This window comes from Larus michahellis, chromosome 2 (genome assembly GCF_964199755.1).
Source record: "Larus michahellis chromosome 2, bLarMic1.1, whole genome shotgun sequence".
Taxonomy (NCBI): domain Eukaryota; kingdom Metazoa; phylum Chordata; class Aves; order Charadriiformes; family Laridae; genus Larus; species Larus michahellis.
In genome coordinates this window covers 78160305-78180721 of record NC_133897.1, presented here as the reverse complement: position 1 = coordinate 78180721, position 20417 = coordinate 78160305, and the positions used below count along the sequence as shown (strand labels likewise).

The window sequence follows — 20417 nt, the reverse complement described above, 5'->3', positions numbered from 1 at the left end:
GGGTAACCAGCGGGTCCTCAATATATTTAGGAAACAACCATTCAAATCACAAAAATAGAGGAGAAAAAACGTCCCAGCCTATGACTGTATTATCTGGATCTAAACTTCAAACAGTTTACAAAGGGGAAATTCCGCTGGTCCCCCTGCCACCAGCTGTAAGTGTCTACAGATACTAGCGACAAAGCTCTTTAAACAGCAGTACAAATGAGATATTCTGCCACTTACGGTCTCACACCATAAATTACAAAATAAAATTAAGGGGTTATGTAAAAGACCACCAAAAGCATCACAATTACCACAGCAACTCCAGCTTCTTTACTGTACCACAGTGCTGTACAACCACGTGCAGGCTCACATTTTAAAATCACAGCGTGAAACACCCCATTTCCAAATGTAAAGATGAAAGAAACCTATCAGAGTCCGTCTTGTGCACCCCTGAAGGGTCCCTCAAATGTGGTATGATTCTTCACAGTAGGTTACCTAATATTCTGGTTCATACACTGATACGGACTTTTGAGTAAAGCCTTCAGAAAACTCCCTCCTCACACAAAAGGACACAATTCACACTGGGGAAGCCTTCCTCTCTCCCGCCAACACCCATATTTAGCTTCTTTTCCCTCAGTTTAATTCTATGACTCCTAACTTAACTTCTACTCATGTGCAGAGAGCTGTGAACACTTAATTGCAAAAGCAATGGCAAAGTCACCAAATTCGGACCAAGAGGGTTTCAGAATTTGTTTCCCTGCAGCTCTGGGAAGCCTTACTGTGTGGCTGGGGAGCAAATCACCTACCATATTGTGCTCCCAACCCCCCTGTATGCAAACGGGGGACAATACTGCTCCAACAACTCCAATTAAGAGACATCAATGACTGAAGGACTCCAATACTAGGGTGATGAAGTCTCAACTGTACATACAACCATTCTCCTTACTTTAGTACCTCCACAGAGATGCAACGTGAGGAATAAAGATTTCTCTCTTTCTAGAGTTAGATGGGAAGAAACAGCTGTAGAGTCTTTTCCACCTCTACTGCTAACAACAAAATAAAAAAAAAAAATCCTCCCAGGAATGGGGTGGGGGGAGGGGTGGGGGGGAAGCATTACAGTGATATGGGCCTGATCAACATTTAACTGCAATTCACTTGTGAAATTAGAAGATTAAATGTCTCCACAAAATAAGTGACATTAGTTTATTTTCATTTTGTCACCTTTCCTCCCATTAGCCAACTAACCCAAACTAAAGACATCCTCCCTTCCTCCTCCTCCAAAGACCCCATTTCTGACTTTGTTGTTAGTCTGATAAAACAGACATGCTCCTACAACACAGTAAACTAATAAGTACTAAGTCTTCAGTATAAAATTTTAGGTTATGTATACAAAAATAAGGTAAGTCAGCCCAGTACATACAGCAGTATTAAGTCTCAATCTGCAGATGTAGAGAGATTACAGTTTCGTCATCACCAGATGTTTGTTGTTTTGTGGGTTTTTTCTTTAAATAAAGCAAACTTTTTGTCTATACTTCATTTTCTGCTTTGTAGAGAACTAGAGATAGACACCTAAAGGAGAACCTCCTCTCCAGTAGTTCAGAGCACTGAGAGCTATTACTGAGAACAGTTTCCCACCAGGAGAGCTTTGTTCCAGATCTGCACTTACAGGGGGGGACACACACAGAAAACTACGCACGCAAACAAAATCTCCGCATCTCCTGTCCCCACTTCACACTATGCTCCAACACATAGTTTGTCCCAGGCTCTCAGAAGGACCTTTTTGGAGAGTGAGAAAGGTGGGGAAAAGGGTCCAGTACTTGGTTTAATGAGAGTACCTATAAAATATCTTCCTTCAAAAGATGAAGCTGAAAAACTGAATGGTATCTCTCCTATTTTCAGAACATGAAATGAAGCCTTAGAAAACAGAACTTTTCCCAAAGAAAATTAAGCAGCTGGTAACAGGAATTAATTTGATCTAGAAACACAGCAGAACCACTTGGCGGGCACTGCCTTTTTATACACTTAGTAACAGGAAGAATGGCAGAAACTTTCCCAAGACTCTCCAGCTTCATCCACAGCAACACTGGACTCTTTGGGGGGAATTAAACCTCATACTGTGGCTTTCCCCTTCAAATCAAAAAGCCCCCAAATATTCCATTGGAAAAACTTGAATCTTACAAGTATGATTACAAGCAAGGAAAGACACAAGCTCTTTAATATTCAAGGCAGAAACACTCTTGAGTCTCTGGTACTTGCTACTGCTACACCTTTTGGTTTGAAACCAAACAAGCAGCCATGTAGAACCTCCTATCAGAAGAAATGGTATTTTTTCTATTTGTAAAGAAAAACAGGCTAAAAAGCCCTGTCGTATCAGTCTCTTAAGGAACAAAGCAGCTATTTTCATTGTGAGCACAGGCGCCTTTCAAGGGACATCAGGTTTCCAACGCAGAAGACACGTGGGCATGCAATCCCACAAAAATTTCTTTGTCTCTTGAGAGGATTGAATTTCATCTGTAAGGTACAACTGAACAAATCAAAACTCTCCCCAAACTAGGGGCGGGAAGAAGAGTTTACCTCCTCTTTCTCTTCCCTCATTTTTCTCTCTTAGCCTCCCACACTCTCATTTACAGAGAAATAGGTCCTCCTTAATTTTCATGGAAGAAGCCCGAGAGCTCTGTTTCCTTCTGGGCTTTCAGACCAAACTCAGTCTCGGTATTTCGTATGGACATCTGTGGTTCTTCTTGAATTTTTCTGCCCTCTAGCTGTGCAATCTCACATACACTCTCTCAGGAACCTATCACAATTTTAATGTGCTATTGATAAGCAGAATCGTGCTTATAGATTTGTAAGATAACAAACACTTAAGCACATGCCAAGATCTCTGCTTTTTCAGGAAAGTTTTCCAGAGACATACTCAAGTCCTGTAGACTGAGGGGGATTTCAGCATGTACTTCAGTGCTTTCCATAATCAGGACTACACATAACTTTCTACCTTAAAGACTTTAATGTGGTTGCAAAAGCTCCTCTCATTCTATGTACCTAAAGGTTTGCGCAGCAGCAGCGGACAAACCAGAAGCAGCAAGTTCAACTCCCATTTTTGCCACTCCTTTATTTCACAAGTTTTTCTTGGGCCTCAGTTTATCTCCCAAATGTGGAGGAGCTTGCACTTCCTCTGTCACGGATTGGTTTTAAGTTGATTAGGCATAAAAAGACAGTAAGAAACCCTATACATAAAGTAGAAATATTGAATAATTTCCCAGTCAGAACAACTGCTGAACGCCTCCAGACAACGGCCCTCCAGGATTATAGCGTTTAACATCTTTAACGTCCTGCTTTCACTCACCAGGAAGGCACCCAGCTGCAATAACTGTGCCTCTGCCCAGTCTGTCAGTGTCCTCAGGAGTCTCCCATGCAGCAGGGAGAGAGCAGTGTACATAGAAAGGTATTTCAACCTAGCTACGGAAATGCTGCTTGCCCAGGCTCTCTGAAGAGCCACTGGAGAAAGGAGGGGATGCTAACCTCCAGAGGGCAGATCAGAGCGATGCAGAGAGATTCTCCTGGCTCACTGTCTGGAGAAGCTCCTTCCACTCCACCCTCTGCACAGAGACACGGAGGGTGCCCCGATGTCTCAGCTCTGTATCCAGGTGAGATGCATAACACCAGGGATTCAGTGTTACTCCTCTTACTGACAAGATTCAATTCGAGCTATCAGTCTCAAGCTGAGGAAATAGGAGACTGCTCAAAAATGCATTACAGGAAATAATTTTGTAAACCCGTGCCTTTAAAAGTATGTAGACATTTCAGCTGCCCAAATCAGGACACTCTAACCAATCCCAACTGTATATGTTGCTGAGTATTTCTCAGTCGATGATCCCCTTTATGGCAGTCTCAAAATTCATTAGTCACTTTTTGAAAAAGTGCCACAAGTCAGAACATGCCCCAGGAACACGGCAATCGAACTCCTCCAGAAAAATACTGGTGATTAACCAACAGCCTGTTCTTTAATGGGATGACTTCACTGCACAGCTTGTTGCAATTGCTCTTAAGCAGTGAAAGGGGGGGGGGGTGTTGAGGGACAGGGAACGCAGAAAGAGATAAAATTGTAAAAGTTTGCTTTTGTATTACTGTAGTACTGTAACACCGATCTTCTCTCTTCTTCTCCAGGTATGGTAGCTAATTTGAGATTATAACAACAGACACTCATGGTGGTAGAACATAATGATTAAATGCAATGTGAGCAAAGGTCGTAGCAATAAATAAACAAACATTTAATTTGTGTTTTTAATCAATTTAAAAAAACAGACTCTGTAACACAAATACTGAGGTTAAAGCCAACCGATCCTTACTCTCTCTTGTGGAGGTAGCTGAAGCATTTCAGCCTCTCCTTTTTTTCAACCAGACTCCCAGAAACTCTGCCCTTTCACACCACCTTGGCGTGCACACCTCGACTCTGCGCATAGGAGTGACCTGACACGCCATTTAAGGACCATTTGCAAGGCGCACAGCTGAGTGGCCAGAGCAGCACGAGGGAGCGAGAGGGTCGCAGGCGCTGGCATCGGCAGAGACGCTGACTCACTCCACAACCTTCGCCAACTCCCCTCAGCTGGTCAAACTGTTCATCAGCTGAAAACAGAACTGCACCACGAAACAGATGCTCTGGCTGAGTTTCGCTCCCCTGGGTGGACCGTCAAGGGCTCACCAGCAGCATGGCTGGAGCGAGAGGGACAGATTGAGAGCCAGGTTCCCTGGGCCCATCCTGCCCACCCTGCCAGACAGCTTGAAACCTAAAGGACTCCACTATCACACATCCTCCCATCCCACCCCTCTCCTAAATTACTTGACAGGAAAGAAAAAAGATAAAAAAAAAAAAAGAGGAAGCAACATGGCTGCGACCAAGTTAGTTTTGTCACTGGCCTGTGCAGCGGTCCGTCCAAAGTGTTTTCAAAACTATCCTCTTCCCCTTATTTTCCTTTTTTGCTCCTTTCATTACCTACTTCCATCAGTATAAACTCACTTCCATTCTCTCATTTTCCTTACAATGGCATGATTAACTCCCTCTTGTGTTTGAATCCCCAGTGTGGCAAAAGGCAGCTTTTAACTTCACACGTACCTCCAGGCTGCCTCTCAAGTGATCAGCTCCACTTCCCACAGGGCAGCAGGCACTGGACCAGCACCATAGGTCTGCAGGTCTACAGGCAGGTAAATTGGGCAAAACCCACTGAACTTGCAGTTTTTGGGGTGGGGGGAGGGGTGGGAAGGAAGGGTGGGCATGAGGCAGAGAGGAGGTACAGCACCAGCTAAATCCAATGCAGACGTTGTCCAATCTTAATAGACCAGCTGTGATATTAGACCAGGAAGGAAAGGATATTGCAATAGCCCCTATGAGTCCAGTTTTGCTGTTGTACCCAAGCATAGGAAATACAGGGTCTACATGTATCAAAATGACTGTACAGGCACAACAGGTTTAATTCTGAGTAGGGACAGTCAGCTGCTGCTAACAGAGTGCTTTGAGAACAGGTCATTTATTTGGCTGTCTACAGAAAGTTTCCTCTGTTTTCTAAATATGGTTCTGTCTTTCTGTACACAAAAAATAAGCCTCATGCAAAAAGGAAAATAAATGCAGACAATCTTACATCCGCAACACGGACAGCGCGAGTACCAGTGGTCAGACAGCTATCTGCAGACCTATCAGTCTCGCAAGCAGTGATAACAGAACTCTTTAGCAGTTGTTATAAATAACAGAAATAATGAAAGCAATGAGAGGGAGGCATACTAAGCCTTTACTTATAAGGAGGACTTGAAATAAGCCTTACAAAGAATCTGCCTGGCTCACAGGCTTGCCTGCCAAGCACAGGAATCATTTAAGGCAGGCCAATGTTTAGGAATTCCAGCCGCAGCATGCTCCGAGGAGATGGCTTTCATTTTTCTTAGAGTACTTGCAGCACAGCACATGGATGAGAGCAAACAAATTCTTCTTTAAGTGCTACCAGGTGATCCAGAAATGAAGCTAGATGGGGTTAAAGAGAATTCCATTGTCCTGCAAAACACCACCTTAAGACCCCTGCTAAGTAATCCTAGAGGTAATGATAAAACTAAACTTACCTTTAAAGTTGCCAATGAACAAGCCAGGCAGAATCTGTGAGAAAGAAATATAGTATCAAATATAGATATCTTGTGGTAAGACAATTTGACAAAGTTCAATTTGCATACAGGATGGAACATACTACTTTAGCAGACTATTGTCAAATGCAATCTAAAAAGCGCTGACAATATTTTGTGCCTCTTTGCAACTTTCTCAAACTACATAATTCTAGGTGTGCCATGCTTTGAGAGCATTCATTGACAGCCCAGGGTTGTTAATCATGCAGACTCTCACATCATGGATGCTCTCCAAGGATAGCAAAAGTGGTTCACACGTATGAAGTGGGCCTTGCAACATGCCCCTCCCCCTGCCTCCCCGCAGCAGGATAAGAGTTACCCTCATTTAACTACTGATGAAACTTCATACAGGCAATTTGCCTAAAGTTGCTAAGCAAGCTGGACAAAGCACTGAAAAATGACATCCTTCAAGTCTTTTTGAAGTGCAAAGCCATGCAAGTCAGGGCTGCAGCACTGTGGGTTTCTTCGATAGAGGAAATCACTGCAAACAACCAGTGATGTATTCACATAGAAAGAGAACTGAGGCAAGTCCTCGAGTTGCATGTTTCTCTCCCAGATCCACCCACTCACCCCAGCACTCCCAGAAGCCTGCACAGGTCTCAGTTACAGGACTTTCTTTAATGGGGGAGTTTCAAGGTCAGCCTGAGGACCAGCCTGTGCAGTCTGAGGACACGTGCGCGCACACACACACACAGAGGCGGGTGACACTGCAGTGCTACCCCTCCCACCCGCTCATAACCCTCCCAACTTGGGAACAGCAATAAGGACATGAAAAAACCCCCGGCAAACTGAACACACACTTTCCGGCCAAGAATTTCATTCTCTGCCACCTGAAGTCTCTGACCCACGCCCACATCCTTTGAAGAGGCCAGAACTGTGGCAGTGAGACCATACGATCCATTTTTCTTTGGTGCATGCAGAGCATACCACCAATACAGATATGTCAGCGCTGACTTCCTAAAGCCTTAGCAACACCCAAGTGTCACCACAACAGCAGCAACAGTCTCTCGGGCGCAGCTATTTAAAGGGAAAACTCCACCCATTTCACTCAGCCCGGCAGCCGCGAAGTTCCGAAAGTCATGAAGGACTTTTCATCGGGGATTATCACCCCAGCCTCTGCTTCACTGCAGCCTTCCTGTTGAAAGGCGACCCAGCTTACCACGCAAAGGTTAGAAGGCCGGCAGAAGGGCCTGCAAAATAGCTTCTGATCTGCCTTAACTCCAGGGCTTTCATCCAATAAAAACGTCATGTTCGCTGTTATTGATCTAGCCTTACAGAAAACAGAAAGGCTGCAGCACTTCTCACTCTCCCCGCAGCTTTGGTTTGTGCAAACATTCCTCCCTCTCAGCTTTGCTGGGGGATCCCTCTCTCCCTGCCGTGTCATATCAGCTCCAACCACGGGGCTCAATTCTGCCACCGATACTGAAAGACGGCTTCGCTGGGACCCTTGCTGTACCCTGAGCTGCTTACAAATTAAGGGCTGCTTGACAACACCAGCTAAACAAGATGGTCCTTTAGTCTTGTACAAACAGGCACCTGTAAGCTTTGCACAGATAAGCTTTCTCCCCTTTCCTTCCCTCTTCATTTGTACAAATTCGACATCCCTACAAAGACAGCAAAAATCAGCAGGGCAGTTTCCAAAGCCAGGATATCAAGTAAGGAAAAAAACCCTTACAACATTCTGCTGTCCCTTTCCGCATGCACAAGACTCATGGTTTCATGGACTGATTCATTATTTTAAGCACACTTGATGACTTTGCTAGAAGTGCAGCCCAAAAGCCACCATCCCAGGCTAGGAATAAGAATCCCATAGCTGCTCCAGAGAGCAGAGCACCTGAGGGCCATTGCTAAGGGCTAAATTCTGCAAATAAAAAACATGCTCTAAAGCAAAATAGAGTCAAGTTATGAACTAATTTCACCAACCAGATCACCCCAGCCAGCTCCCTCAATTTAAGCTTAAAAAATTAAAAAAGCCTTTCTGATATTTTTAAATGGCTGTCTGGGTTTTCCTATCTGCAGCACAAACGTCAAATCACACCATCACTATCGTAGGCTACAGCGTTTTAGACTCCAGGACATTATTTCTGCATCAAATACATGTTCTCAAGAGAGGATAAAAGCTTAAATTCCAGTCACGGTCATTAAGATTAGACATTATAAATTAAAGATACCAAGAAACACTGGGGCTTGCAAAAATGAGGCTTGTTAGATTGTTGTCAGCAAAGAAGGAAAAATCCAGAAGTTTGCATTTATGCATCATGAAGCAACGTTGTATGCTAGATAGGAAATTAGGACACCGTGCAACCAAGGACAGATGTTACCCCTGTTGTCCTAGTCATTCTAGAAGCAAGAAACATTACTATGGGTGAAAGCTACCTGGAAAGAAGTGAATCTTCATGCTGTGCTGACTAATACTTCGGCACTAGACTACGGCTGGGAACTTTCAGCTGTGTCATCTCACACTGCCTTCAGTAACTGCAACTCCGGGACGGGCAAAATGAAGGCCGATGGCTGCTAGGGGCGTGTGAGAGAGAAGGGGTGGGAGTCAGAAGAGAAGAAAAATAAGGTGGTTGTTTTTGTGAACTTTTCAACCACTGCTTTATGAATAAAAACAGTAGCCTCCTTATATCATCCGAAACATTGAGAAAATGACCACAGACTAAATAACAGATGTAGAAGAGTGCACAACCAAGCAATAAGGACAGCAACGCCTGTCTTCGTTCCTATCTTGCATGAGAACAGCTCATGTTCTCCACCTCACACAGAGTCCTGCAATGGACAGCCAAGTCTTCTCGTTGGTCCTCCCTGAAAATACACCTCTCTGGAAAACAGCTTAAAGGGCTACTTTGCTGCCTCTTCCTATATAGACACATGCTTATAATAAAGCATCTAACTCCTTGCCTGACACCGTTTCTATATGCACTAGCACTGATGGGTGCTCTGGCCAAGTTCACGGCACTTTCTGCGGAGGCAGCCAGATGCTGTAGGAGCAGATGAGCCCATCTTGGCCAGCAGTACAGGACAGCGTCATGAGTCAGGGAGAGGGATTTGCCTCTGATGTCAACTGGTGCAGCTTCACTGGCTTCCGTAGAACTGGTTGCATCAGCTGTAACTATCCACACTGATTTACATTTCTTATGAATCAACTCCTACAACGAACACGGCTTATCTGCCCTTTTTGTAGAGATAACACTCAACTCGCCCCTTCAGAAGAGTCTGCATGAATAACAGGCAGTTAACTGTAACAGGACAAACAAAAACTAAAACCCAGGAAAAACTCTTCACTAAGCATATCCTGTTCATAGATAATCAAATCTAAGTACTACAATCTCTTGTCACCATCTCAGCCCCTAGACTGCAGCTCCTGGAAAACGTCTTTGTAATTTTCAACCACAGACTTCAACTTGAACTTTGAATACAAGTCAAAGTTAAACATTAAGCGTAAAGACAACTCAGGCCACACAGACAATTTCCTAAGTCAGACCCCATTACTCATTCTGTACTTAAAAGACATTAAAAAAAAAAAAGTAAAGCACTGAAAATTAATAGTAGCTAAGTCAATGCACACTCACTAGCCAATTTCCCTTCTCTGAGCAGAGTAAGAAGGATATTTATGAACCAATGCTTTCAGTTTAATTTGGGAAAAGTCAGGAGGCTTGGGTGGACTTAAGGAATAAGAACTAAGCACAGCTAATTTTACAGAGAAAACTAACAACAAAAGACAAACCCCACCTAAAAAGAATGCCAGGCCTCCCGCCCTTGATCAGCACTAATGGCTACATCACGTCAGGTGCAATTGCTATTTGCTATGAAATACATCAATATCATGTGACAGAAAAATAGGAGGGGACCATACCACTGAGAAAGGCTCAGCATCCAAGAGCAGCAACAGCAGCTGTAGCAATCTCTGGAGCTTTTTCTCACCATACCCATTACAGGTCACCACTAATCCTCTTCCCCTGGCATCAGTACAAAGAGATTCCCTAAATGAAATAATCCACCATTGGATAAGCTGCTTGTTTTGTCCTACTGTCCGTATATAGCTCTACCACAAAAAAGCCCACCACACTTCAGTTGGAAACTAAGGCAATTTGTATTGATAGACTACACTGAGTCAAGCAAATATCCCCTAACGTGAGCATTGGTGACTCCATGCCACCCCTTGCCCCTCTGGCGTTCACTGACTCACAAGATCAAAAGGAACAGATGATCCAGGGGCACATTCTGAAGGTGGCAAGTACCAGACCTACATGCAGGACCCCTATAAAAATAAATCCTGATGGCCAGTACCCAACATGGTTGTAGCCTCCTTAAAGGAGCCAGTTCCTCCTGATCATGGCTGAACATTTCACAGCCATAAGAAGGGAAGAAGAAAAAGCACAGTAGTGCTATGCTTGTCCCAAAAGCACTGGTTGGTACACATCAGGGCAACACTTAACAGAATTCAAATGACCAAATTGCCCGGAGTCGCAGACTGCTAATTCCTGCCCACACAGTACTATAGCAAGATGTAATGCAAACAGAACACTAAGCTTCAAAGGGCTGAAAATTGTCCTTTTCCTTCCCTGCCCCCCGCCTCAACTTTAGCATCCCATATCCTGTCACTCTAAGTGTTTTGATAATTCCAAACATTCCCAGAAAAATACTACAAACATACCAGAAGTATAAAATAAATCTCTCCAGCTGTGTTTCTTCCTAAGTGGCTACTCCTAAAAGGTGCCTCCAAGGAGCAGGTATGTATCACGTTATCCCCAAACTTTGAAATCAAAAAAATGGAAAGAAGGACCAAGGGAGGCTCTACTTCCTACCCACTAACTCAGTTGGGCTAACCAGACAGATCTTTCCCCTGCCTGAAGTTGCTATTTCAGGGCCTCTAACCATAGGATGAAAAGGCTTCACCTCCCAGGTAGCACTCTGGATGTTCACCAATCTGACTTCCAAGGGCAAGGATGCCAGACTTGGACAACTATCTCTAGCTTTTCTTCTCCGCTTTGTAGAAAGCCACGCTCACAGCAAAGCTACTCCCAAAGTACTCAAAGCAGGATGTTAGATAGAAGAGATGACTCAACTTCTGTTCCTCATAGTAAGCTATATATAAAAGGCTAGTTACCACCGCACTTTCAAACCTGGGTTTAAAACAGAGGTGGGGATATTGAGAAAAATCACAGTTGTCCCTTGATAACCACCATGACATGCCCGGGGAATCGGCGCTTACAATAAGCCCCCACTGCCAAAAAGCCAACACCCTCTGCACAACAGATCCATCTTCCTTCCTCGCTGCCACCTCCACCGGGGCCAAGCGCTTTCCTGTCCCACCGGCACAGGGGGCAGCCCCTACCCGACGGCCGCTCTGCGCCCCCGGGGCTGGCAGACCCCCAGGGATTCCGGCTGAGGAAGGGGACGAGGAGGAGGCAAGCGACGGAGAAGTTAAACCCTTCGATCCTGCTGGCTTGGCCGGGCTGGCAGCACAACGCCCCAGGCCCTGCCGCCATACAGGGGGACACCGGCGCGGAGGGGGCCGGCTCCGGCCCGCCAGGGCCCGGCGCTGCGGCTGACCCCAGCGACCGTTGGCGACGGTTGGGAGCCGTTGGGGGCGCGGGGCCGCCCCCAGCCCCGCGGGCTGTGCTTCGCCCGGGGAGGGGAAGCCCGGGCGAGCATCACCGAAACCAGCCCCCCCCACCCCCCCGCCCGCCGCCTCCTCCTCCCTGCCCGCGCTGCGGCGGGGAAGGAGGCGCGCCCCGAGGGAGCGGCGCCGCCACGGTCTCCGTCCCTCCCCTCGCCCCGGGGCGGAGGACCCCCGACGCTGAAGGGAAAAAGCCCCTCCTGCCCTGGCCTTTGTTCTTCAACCGGGGCCCCGCCGCCCCGAGGGCGAGACAAAGGCGGGGGTGCCGCGGCCGCCCGCGGGGAGGGAGGAAGGGAGAGAGAAGGGGAGCGAGGGACGGACCGACCGCCACCCCCGGCCGCCGCCGCTGCGCCTCGCCCGCCCACATGCACTCACGCACAGGAACAACGACGAGCAGCGTTTACCTTGTTCATCCCATTCCCCATGGCTTAAGTGACCCGCACGCCAGCACCGCGGGAGGAGCCGTGGGCTGCCGGCTAGCGAGCTGCTGCCGGTGGCGGGTCAGCGTGCATGGGACAGTGCTTGCCGGTGCGGGGAGGGGGGGTGGTGAGTGACTTGGGGACGAGCTAATTGCTAGTTAAGGACGGCCGCGGCTTGGCGTTGTCGGGAAGGGCGAGGCGCATCTCCCCCCGCCCTGGACGGGGCTCTCTCCGGGCTGGAGGCGGGTTTCCGCTCCGCCGCCCCCGGGAGCGGCGAGACGCGGGGCCGCACCACCAGGAACTGCCTCCCGCTGCCGCCACCGCCCCCCACGTGCGATTAAAGCCCCGACCGCGCCGGCCCGCGGGACGCCCCTGGGGCTTGTAGTCCGCCCGGCCGCCTCGCCCCGCCCGCCGCCCGCCCCACGGAACTACAGCTCCCGGCGGCCCCCGCGCCGCCGACCTGCCCCACCTGTAGCGGCCGGCGGCACCCGGCGCGGCCCGGCCTCGCCGCGTTCCTGAGGGGATGAGTAAGCGTCGCCGCCGGCAGGAACGGGATCGCGATCGGGACCGGGATCAGGACCGGGATCGGGATCGGGATCGGGATCGTCTCCCGCGGGCGCCGCCCCGCAGAGCCGTGCTGTGGCTGCCCGGCAGGACCCTCCCCGGTGCGCGGGCAGGGCAGGGCTGCGGGCACAGGTGCTGCCTGCCGGCCTCTGCGGCGCCGACGCCGCTTTGGTTCCGGCCCGAGCCGGGCCGCGGCGGGCGCAGTGGCTCGCTTGGCGGGGGGCATCGGGCCTCGGGCGCCAGGGCTGCCGCCGCAGCCTCCCGGCTACCAGCCTGTTCCCCTCCGTCGTGCCGGTGACCAGGTGCTGGGCCGAGGAGAGGCGCTTGGCCGCAGGCATGAGGCCTGGGCTGAACGGGGAGCTGGGCCTCGCTCAGCCATCTGTGCCCACAGCGGGCTAGCAGGTACCCGAAGGACATTGATGTCCTTCACGGAGATGAACGGAGAGGAGAAAGCAAACGGTTTGAGGCCAACCTTGCAGAATCAGGCTGGCTGAGGTGATAAGCGGCTTCCGGAGGCCATCTGGTCCAACTCCCCCTCTTCAGGCAGGGAAAGATGCTCACAGCAGAGTCTTGGCAGGCGTGGCGTCAAAGCCACGCTCGGTCTTTCCAAAGGCATGCTTTTGCTCCCTAATGTGCAGTTAAACGTGACGTGATACAGCCATATCCTGCTAGCCTCAAGGATGTGTTTTGGGAAATGCGGTGATTGGGGATTTGATGGTTATTGAAGGAAATGTACTCCAAAGAGTTAACATAATAGGCAGTGCAGGGAAGGACTTACGGGACACACACAGTTTAAATATGTGGGAACAGGACATTACTACATAAAATCTCTCCCATTAACCAGCCCAATGACACCCCCCAAAAAAGTGAAATCTTTAGTGGCTCAAATGCAAAACAAAGACAAGATGCTGCTCTGTAGCCACCTTCAGGTTCCCTATGCATTTATACATGAATCAGTGAGAAACGTGTATAATATTTTATGGAAATACTTAAAATATCCTACTGTAGACAACTGCATCTTTATTCTCAGCTGTTGTTGTTATATAAACAAATACTATACTGAAAAAAAACCCTCAAAAATCAACAAAACAGAACTACACAGGTATTCATGTGTCACCTGTGACTCGAAGCTCTGTCATACCAAGATGTCATTTTTTGAGCATACTTTGGTAGGACTGGGCAGGTCAGGGGCATCTGCAGCCCAAGGTAGGCAGTGGAAAGGTGAAAGATTGGAGACCAGGGTAAAGCCAACAGGCAGCACAGCCAGGTATCACATAACTGATGGATGAACTCTGAAATGATGGCCAGATGAGTGATGGGGGCTGTTACGTGGAGGCCGTGGTTGCCAGTACAAGCAAACTCGATAGGAACAATTTCCCAGCCTCCAGTTGCAATCAAATGCCGGCTGTTGCCAAAGAGGCAGTCGCATGTTTTCCACACTACCCTCAACAATACAACTGTGACCCTTTCCTTCAGCAACCCCGACACTTGTCTGGCCCAACACCGAACAGCCCGCTCCCTGGGGGGTCAGACCAGCGCACACAAAGACGGGGAGCAGGACTGCCTGCCTCTGCAGTGCCTTGTCATTGGATTGCCACCTCTTCAAAAAACAGTGCTGTTCCCCCAGAAGTCAACGACATGCTTGAAAGCCAACAGAAGTTAAGCCATCTGTTTAACTACCTAAAAAGCTGGAAGGCTCTTGCCTTGAAAGAGCCATGTCATCACCACAGATGCTTAAATTCCAGGGGAAGGGAGCAGGCCCGAGCGCAGCACTGCTGCAGGAGCGCACCCCAGGGCGGCTGAGGCCAGGCGGGCTCCCGAGCGGTCTGCAGCCAGCAGGCGGTTTAGCACCAGCTTCCATGACAATGGTGCAACGAATGACCAGCGAGGAGGCAGGGTGCTAGCAAGAGGTTTCCCGAGTCATCTTACCCTGGGGTTGTAAGAGGATGAACTACTGAGGCTAGACCACCTCTGCTCCATTTGAATTGGGTGGCCCTGGCAGCACTGCTTTGCTACACCTCAACCCATGTTAGGGGAGGCTCCGTGCAAGCCAGTCCCTGCTGCCTTCTGCATACCTGAGTCTCCCCCATGGAACCGTGCCAGCGGGGTAGTAGGAAGCCAACACATGCTTCAACCTGGATCGTTTGGGATAAGGACCTTGGCTTCAGCACACGACACCCCCCACCAGCCTCTTGGACTTAGCAGTACGGCTGGCCGTGCCTCAGCTCACAGGGGAACACGAGGGAGACACTGCTTTTGCTTTTTGAACCATTCCTGAACCTCCTCCTCCCTGAGGCTCGACAGAGTTTGGGGTGTGTATCGTGTCATCAGTGGCGACAAAAACATCAGGGCGGTCTCTCTGTAAGGCCAGGAAGGACAGCCATCCGACTTAATGTACTGCACTTCTCCCCTCCCTTCCCCCTCAATACTGCTGAAAAGCATAGCAGTGAGCTTTATCACAGATATTGGCTTTAATATTTCATTGGCAAAGCTCTCCAGAATGTAATGTACTTTATTCTCATGCCGTACAAAATACGACTGAGGTCCAAAAGGTATGAATCATAGCTTGCCATAATAACTGCTAAACACATTCTGCCCCCAAAATGAAAGAATTCCTTGTCAGCAACTCTGGCAAGTAGTTTCTTTTTGTGAGACAAAAGGATAAACAATAAATAATATCGCTGATTACTGCAGGGATCTGTGTTGCGCTAAGAAGTCCATGGTAACTGTAAGGCCTTGCTATCAATATGCTGCAAGTCTGGGCTGGTCAGCTCAGTTCCCCATAACTTGGTTTCTCCATCTGTAAAATGCAAATAATATTTCTGATCTTTGCAAAGAGCCCTGAAAAGTACAGTGCATGAGCAATTCACATGAAATTGTTATGTTATTTTAGACAATACAGATGGAATACAAGTATGTACATAACTTAGTCATCTGACATTTTTTTGAATAGGAAGTGTCACGCATTCCCATTCTTCTGAATGGGAAGTGTGGTTCTCTGTTTTATTTTCAAGTTTCGTGACTCCCTTCGGGATGCCTCCTTCAGCCTGCAGTGTTTTCCCTTATTAGAATTTTACCGCTTGCATGCAGCTTTTTACAGCGAAAGAGAAAAAATTAGAGTGGGAGAGAGTAACATACCAAGATTAAAAAGCAGCGGGAGGAAATCCACTTCTTGAACATTTACCGTGATGTATAGTATCTCCTTTTCCTCCCCAGAAGTGTAGAGAGGGAATCCTGATACTGTTGCCAGACCTGTCTCTCCTGCCACCTATTCCAAAACCTGATTGTTTTAGTTCTTCATCTGTTTTTTAATAAACTACAACATAATGCATTTATGGGGTCAGGTCTTCAGCAAGCCTAAATCATCGTAAAGTGTTTATTCATTGTCACTTCTCAAAATTTTATTCCTTGTGCTTGGTATCTGCAGTGTTTTTAATATTTTGAAAGTCCATTTTAAAGAACAAGCTATCCTGAGATGATTGGGCTGAATAAATTAACTCAGAAAATAAGAGCAAAAATCTCTTGCTGAATCTCATAGCTTTCAGTATCCCTGAAAAGAGAGATCACTTTAGCACAGCCTGTAATCCTACAAATCCAGGGATTTTTCTACTTCTTTATGATACGAGGATGATAAATGGAGTAATCCCCACTTCTTGACTTTGCATGCAAATGTATTTGGCAATGCCAAGTCTTCAGCAGCAGCGATCGTCTTCTAGGCAATTGCCTGAAGCAAACTGATATCGAAACTGAACCTTCTTAAAAAAATTAGACAAAACTTCTGCTTTGACAGTACATTGAGCTTACTATGGTAAAAATAAATAAGTAAATACTCTCTATTTCTTATCTTCTGATCTCACTTTCTGTAAGCCCCGAGCTCACGTTCAGCCATAGGCAGAAGGCATGTCGGCTATCCATGATCTGTCAGGAACTGATAAGACCTGGGCTGGGTTCCCCTGAAGCGGCATCACAACTTAGTTCTCAGAGGTGGCAAGAAGGGAGATAAAAAGGGCGATTGGTCAGAAATAGCCAGTGGAGTGGTTTTCCGCTGAAATAGAGTGATTTGACAGAAAGGAACTGTTTCACCAGAAATAAAAACAAAAACGTTAAAACTTGTAAATAGCACTGGGCTTGTTTTCTAACAGTGCTGAGAGGGAGGTCAATGGAAAGGAAAGAGCTTGGACACTTACCACCCTTTCTTTTAATGTTTCTACTTGGTAATAAACACTGCTAAAGAATTTCAAAGCCTGTTTTCTGGATAGAAGAGATAGCACCCTGATTTACTGCCATGTATCCACAGAGCAGAATTAATTCATCATTTGATAAATTCACTGTCTTAAGGCCAAATTTGGCTTTTACTATGTCACTGTGAATCTGCAGTAACTTCATCAAAATCCGTGACGTTGCAGCAAGCTTTAAGTCCTGAAACTGAAGGGAGTTACCACTGCGGTTTACTTCAGCAAAAATCAGCTTTCAAGAAGCTGCTCTCAACAGGCAGAGTAGCTGGAAGACCATCGTCTCCTCCTGCCTTGTACTCCTCTCGCTTCCCCTTCCATTAATGGATAATATCAACAGAATATGGAGTACGCCAGAATGAAAGGGCTGAGCCAGCAGATGAGGCCCAAGTAGCACAAAGGAGGGCTTTGCGGAAGGCAGGTCCCCGAAAAAAGGAACTGACAATTCAGGCAGGAGGAACAATGCTAGAGAATGGCTGAGAAAAGCGTATAGGATAATTTAGATGTAGGTTAGCTGCCATGACAACCGTGTACCAAATTACTGCACTTCTGTGTCTCTAAACCTGGCAGCACCTACTTTTGTTTGTATGTACTTCAGGCTTTTAAAAAAAAATAAACCCACCTTAAAATTTATGGTGGATTGCAAGTGAAGTGCAGATACTGGGATTGCTGTTGGGTGCTGCGTTTAAACGTTTAGAAAATACAGATAGAAAAATGATAGGCCTTGAAAATTCTGATTTCACTAAGTGATTAAAAAAATACATAATTTCTTTAACATTTATAGCGGCCAGTTCTAACCCGTAATTTATACTGCTTTGACTTGCACATATTTACCAGGTCAACCTGACACTTTTACCTCCAATGCGTATATAAGAAAGAAATTGGTCCTAGCAGCAGCTCCATTTATTTTTCACTGTGAGAAACTGACATGTTATAAAAGGAGTAAGACATTTTCTTTTAATCCAGGATTCTTTGGAAATATGGTAAAATATTAGATCCCTAAAGGATAGAAACAAGGCTATCAAAAAGCGTGCTGCAAGGCACATGTATGTTACTAGTTACTAAGAATAGCCCATTGCTGAGTGTGAGTGAAAATATCCAAATGCGTTCCCTTGATAAGCTAGGTATGAATTTGTTTCTCTGGGCGCATGTCAAAGTGTCCTCAAATGGAAAAATAGTGTTATAATAAGCTAACCTCTGCTTCTAGTTCATATACATGTAATCCTAGGGGAACACAGCCTTCACAACACCTCTCTGCAGGAAGCCAGTAGACCATAATATCTATTGGACTTCTCTTATAGAGTCCATGAAAACTCTTCAAAGTAGAAAGAAGTCAGTGTTGAAGTTCCCATTGGAACTTGGTGAACATCATTGAGGTGTTCAGCCATCAGTTGAGAGCCATTAGGGTTGTGACTCACCAAAGTCAGCAGATATCTTTGAACCAGCCACAGAAGCAGCTGTGGTCAGTGCCAGGAAGTAGTTCCCCAGCCCTCCACCATCACATGAGACTCAGCGTAGACTGTGGTATTCAGTAATCGCGGCCTGCCTCCAGCCAAAACACTGGGCAGAGATCTTTATTTTGATGACATTTTCCGTATAGCTTCTGCTCAATGGGATATGTCTTAGAGATTTCCTGTGTTTGGAAAATTGAAAACAGTTAAAGCTACAGTTCTCTATTTTGTTTTCTCAGCCAAAATCAAAGATAGTAGCCCTTAAATACTGCTTATGAAAAACACAATCCAAATACATTTCTAATATATTCACGACATTCTCCAAGAACGTTCAATTACTATTGTGGCCTTTGCACTGTTGCTTGTACTGGTGGCTTGTTCTTGATAGAATAATGTTATCATCCAGAGTTAGTTATTTGATTATTCTTGCAGAGTTGTCGCTTGCTTTGGTTATTTTGACCTGTTGCAGTTATCTATTTGACCGTGGCAACAGAGTCCCTCCAAAGTTGCCTCCAAGCTACCTGGTTACCTAGAAAGTCTGGCAGTGTGTCTGCAGTGCATCTGGGATTCTGCCTGTCCAGGACACTTCAGTGGGACGTCTGTGAGCCGTCTGTGGGGCAGCTGAGAACGGGAGGTGAGGGGGAAGCAGCACACAGAGCACGCTTACAGCCAAGAAACATGCCTCTCTGGGTGTATAGCTGTAAACCGCTAAGGTGTTCTCAGGTCAGGCAGCAGACTGAGTGCCCCTTGCCTGCCTGCCTTCTGCAAGTTATAATAAAAAGCTGTTTTCTCTCTAAGTATATGGTCACCTGAGACCCTGGGTCAGTATGACTGCAACTGTTCTCAGCAACTCGTTAGTATCTTTGGGGATGTGAATCATGTCAAGCTCAGGAAGCAGTAACAATGCCAGGACTTCAAATTCTACTGTTTGCCTCTATATCTGTCTCCCCATACTTCTGCAAATCCACATTCTTCTAACATCACCTCCTGCTGTGCACTGTGTCTGCTGAGCAAAGTATCAACTGCCGACAAATTATTCCACTGTTGTGGCCCAGTTAAGTACACAAACCTGTACTCCACTGCACATGGTGTAAATTCAGGGTCACTAAAGTCATTTTCAGTCATGATATCCTGTATGCCTTCTCCAGCACAGCAGGCACAGTCATCAGTAAAGTTATGTCACAGAAGATAAGAATTACTAGTCTGGGATGGCTCCTGTTTGCTTTTGGGTTGACAGCTCATTGATCCTTTTCCAACCAGTGTCTTTTTCCAAGGGAAGAACTACTGGAACTGCTGATACTGTCTTCCTTGTATACACTGTTAACTAAGCTGATATCTGTCTCTTTCTGCACCTACTGGACACCTTGCAGTTGCAGGACACGTTGCTCACATCTGTCTCTAAGCTCTTCAAGTGTTTCTGTGATGTTTTATTGTGGTATTTTGGAGCCTTGGTCATCCCCTGTGCTAAAGCACCAGCAACACCCAGCAAGCTTCTAACCTGTCAAGGGTTAATTCAGGGTCTCCTTGTGGTCTCTTCTGAGGCTTTTTTGTTTGTTCTGATCCTTTGGTCCTTTGTCTGGAACTTGATTACATGCAAGACTTGAGACATTGGCTCTCAGGTTGTATACTGCTCTATAGTTTCACTTTCCTTTGTGACTCCAGGTTACATCTACTCTCTTGAAAGGTTCATCTTACATGAGGATATAAGAGCAGCTGTTCTAGGTCACAGCAAAGATCCATATAGCTCCACATCTTCTCTCAATGGCAAGTAGTGAACACCTATGAGAAACGGTGAGTACAGAGGGTTCCTTCCCCTTTTATATCTTCCAGTTTTTGGCAACGAGCAGGTCAGGTCTGTGAGCCAAGGGCACACCCAGTGCCTGGTCTGAAAGTTAAGCTGCTGTTTTTATGTTAACATTTACAGTGACTCCAAGATCCCATTCTTGAGTGGCAACTGTGCATTCAGAACTGTTTGCATTTATCA

General features: G+C 46.7%; 1 protein-coding gene and 1 long non-coding RNA gene across 3 annotated transcripts in view; both read right to left on the bottom strand.

Annotated features, from left to right (window-relative positions):
• Positions 1–12505, bottom strand: part of DUSP22 (dual specificity phosphatase 22) — a 45130-nt gene extending 32625 nt beyond the window's left edge. The window contains exons 1-2 of one of the 2 annotated variants that reach the window (XM_074576064.1): positions 12172–12505; positions 6088–6121 (exon numbers count right to left, since the gene is read on the bottom strand). In XM_074576064.1, coding sequence (XP_074432165.1) covers positions 6088–6121; positions 12172–12192 — 55 coding nt within the window. In that variant the 5' untranslated portion in view covers positions 12193–12505. Of the gene's footprint in view, positions 1–6087; positions 6122–8520; positions 8609–12171 lie in introns of those variants that run through there. The other variant, XM_074576065.1, reaches the window with a different exon arrangement.
• Positions 12506–15302: 2797 nt separating this feature from the next.
• Positions 15303–20184, bottom strand: LOC141738309 (uncharacterized). The gene is made up of 3 exons (XR_012585368.1): positions 18730–20184; positions 18401–18615; positions 15303–15550 (listed from the first exon to the last, which is right to left on the bottom strand). It is a non-coding gene; the product is annotated as an uncharacterized LOC141738309 (long non-coding RNA).
• Between the last annotated feature and the right edge of the window lie 233 nt (positions 20185–20417).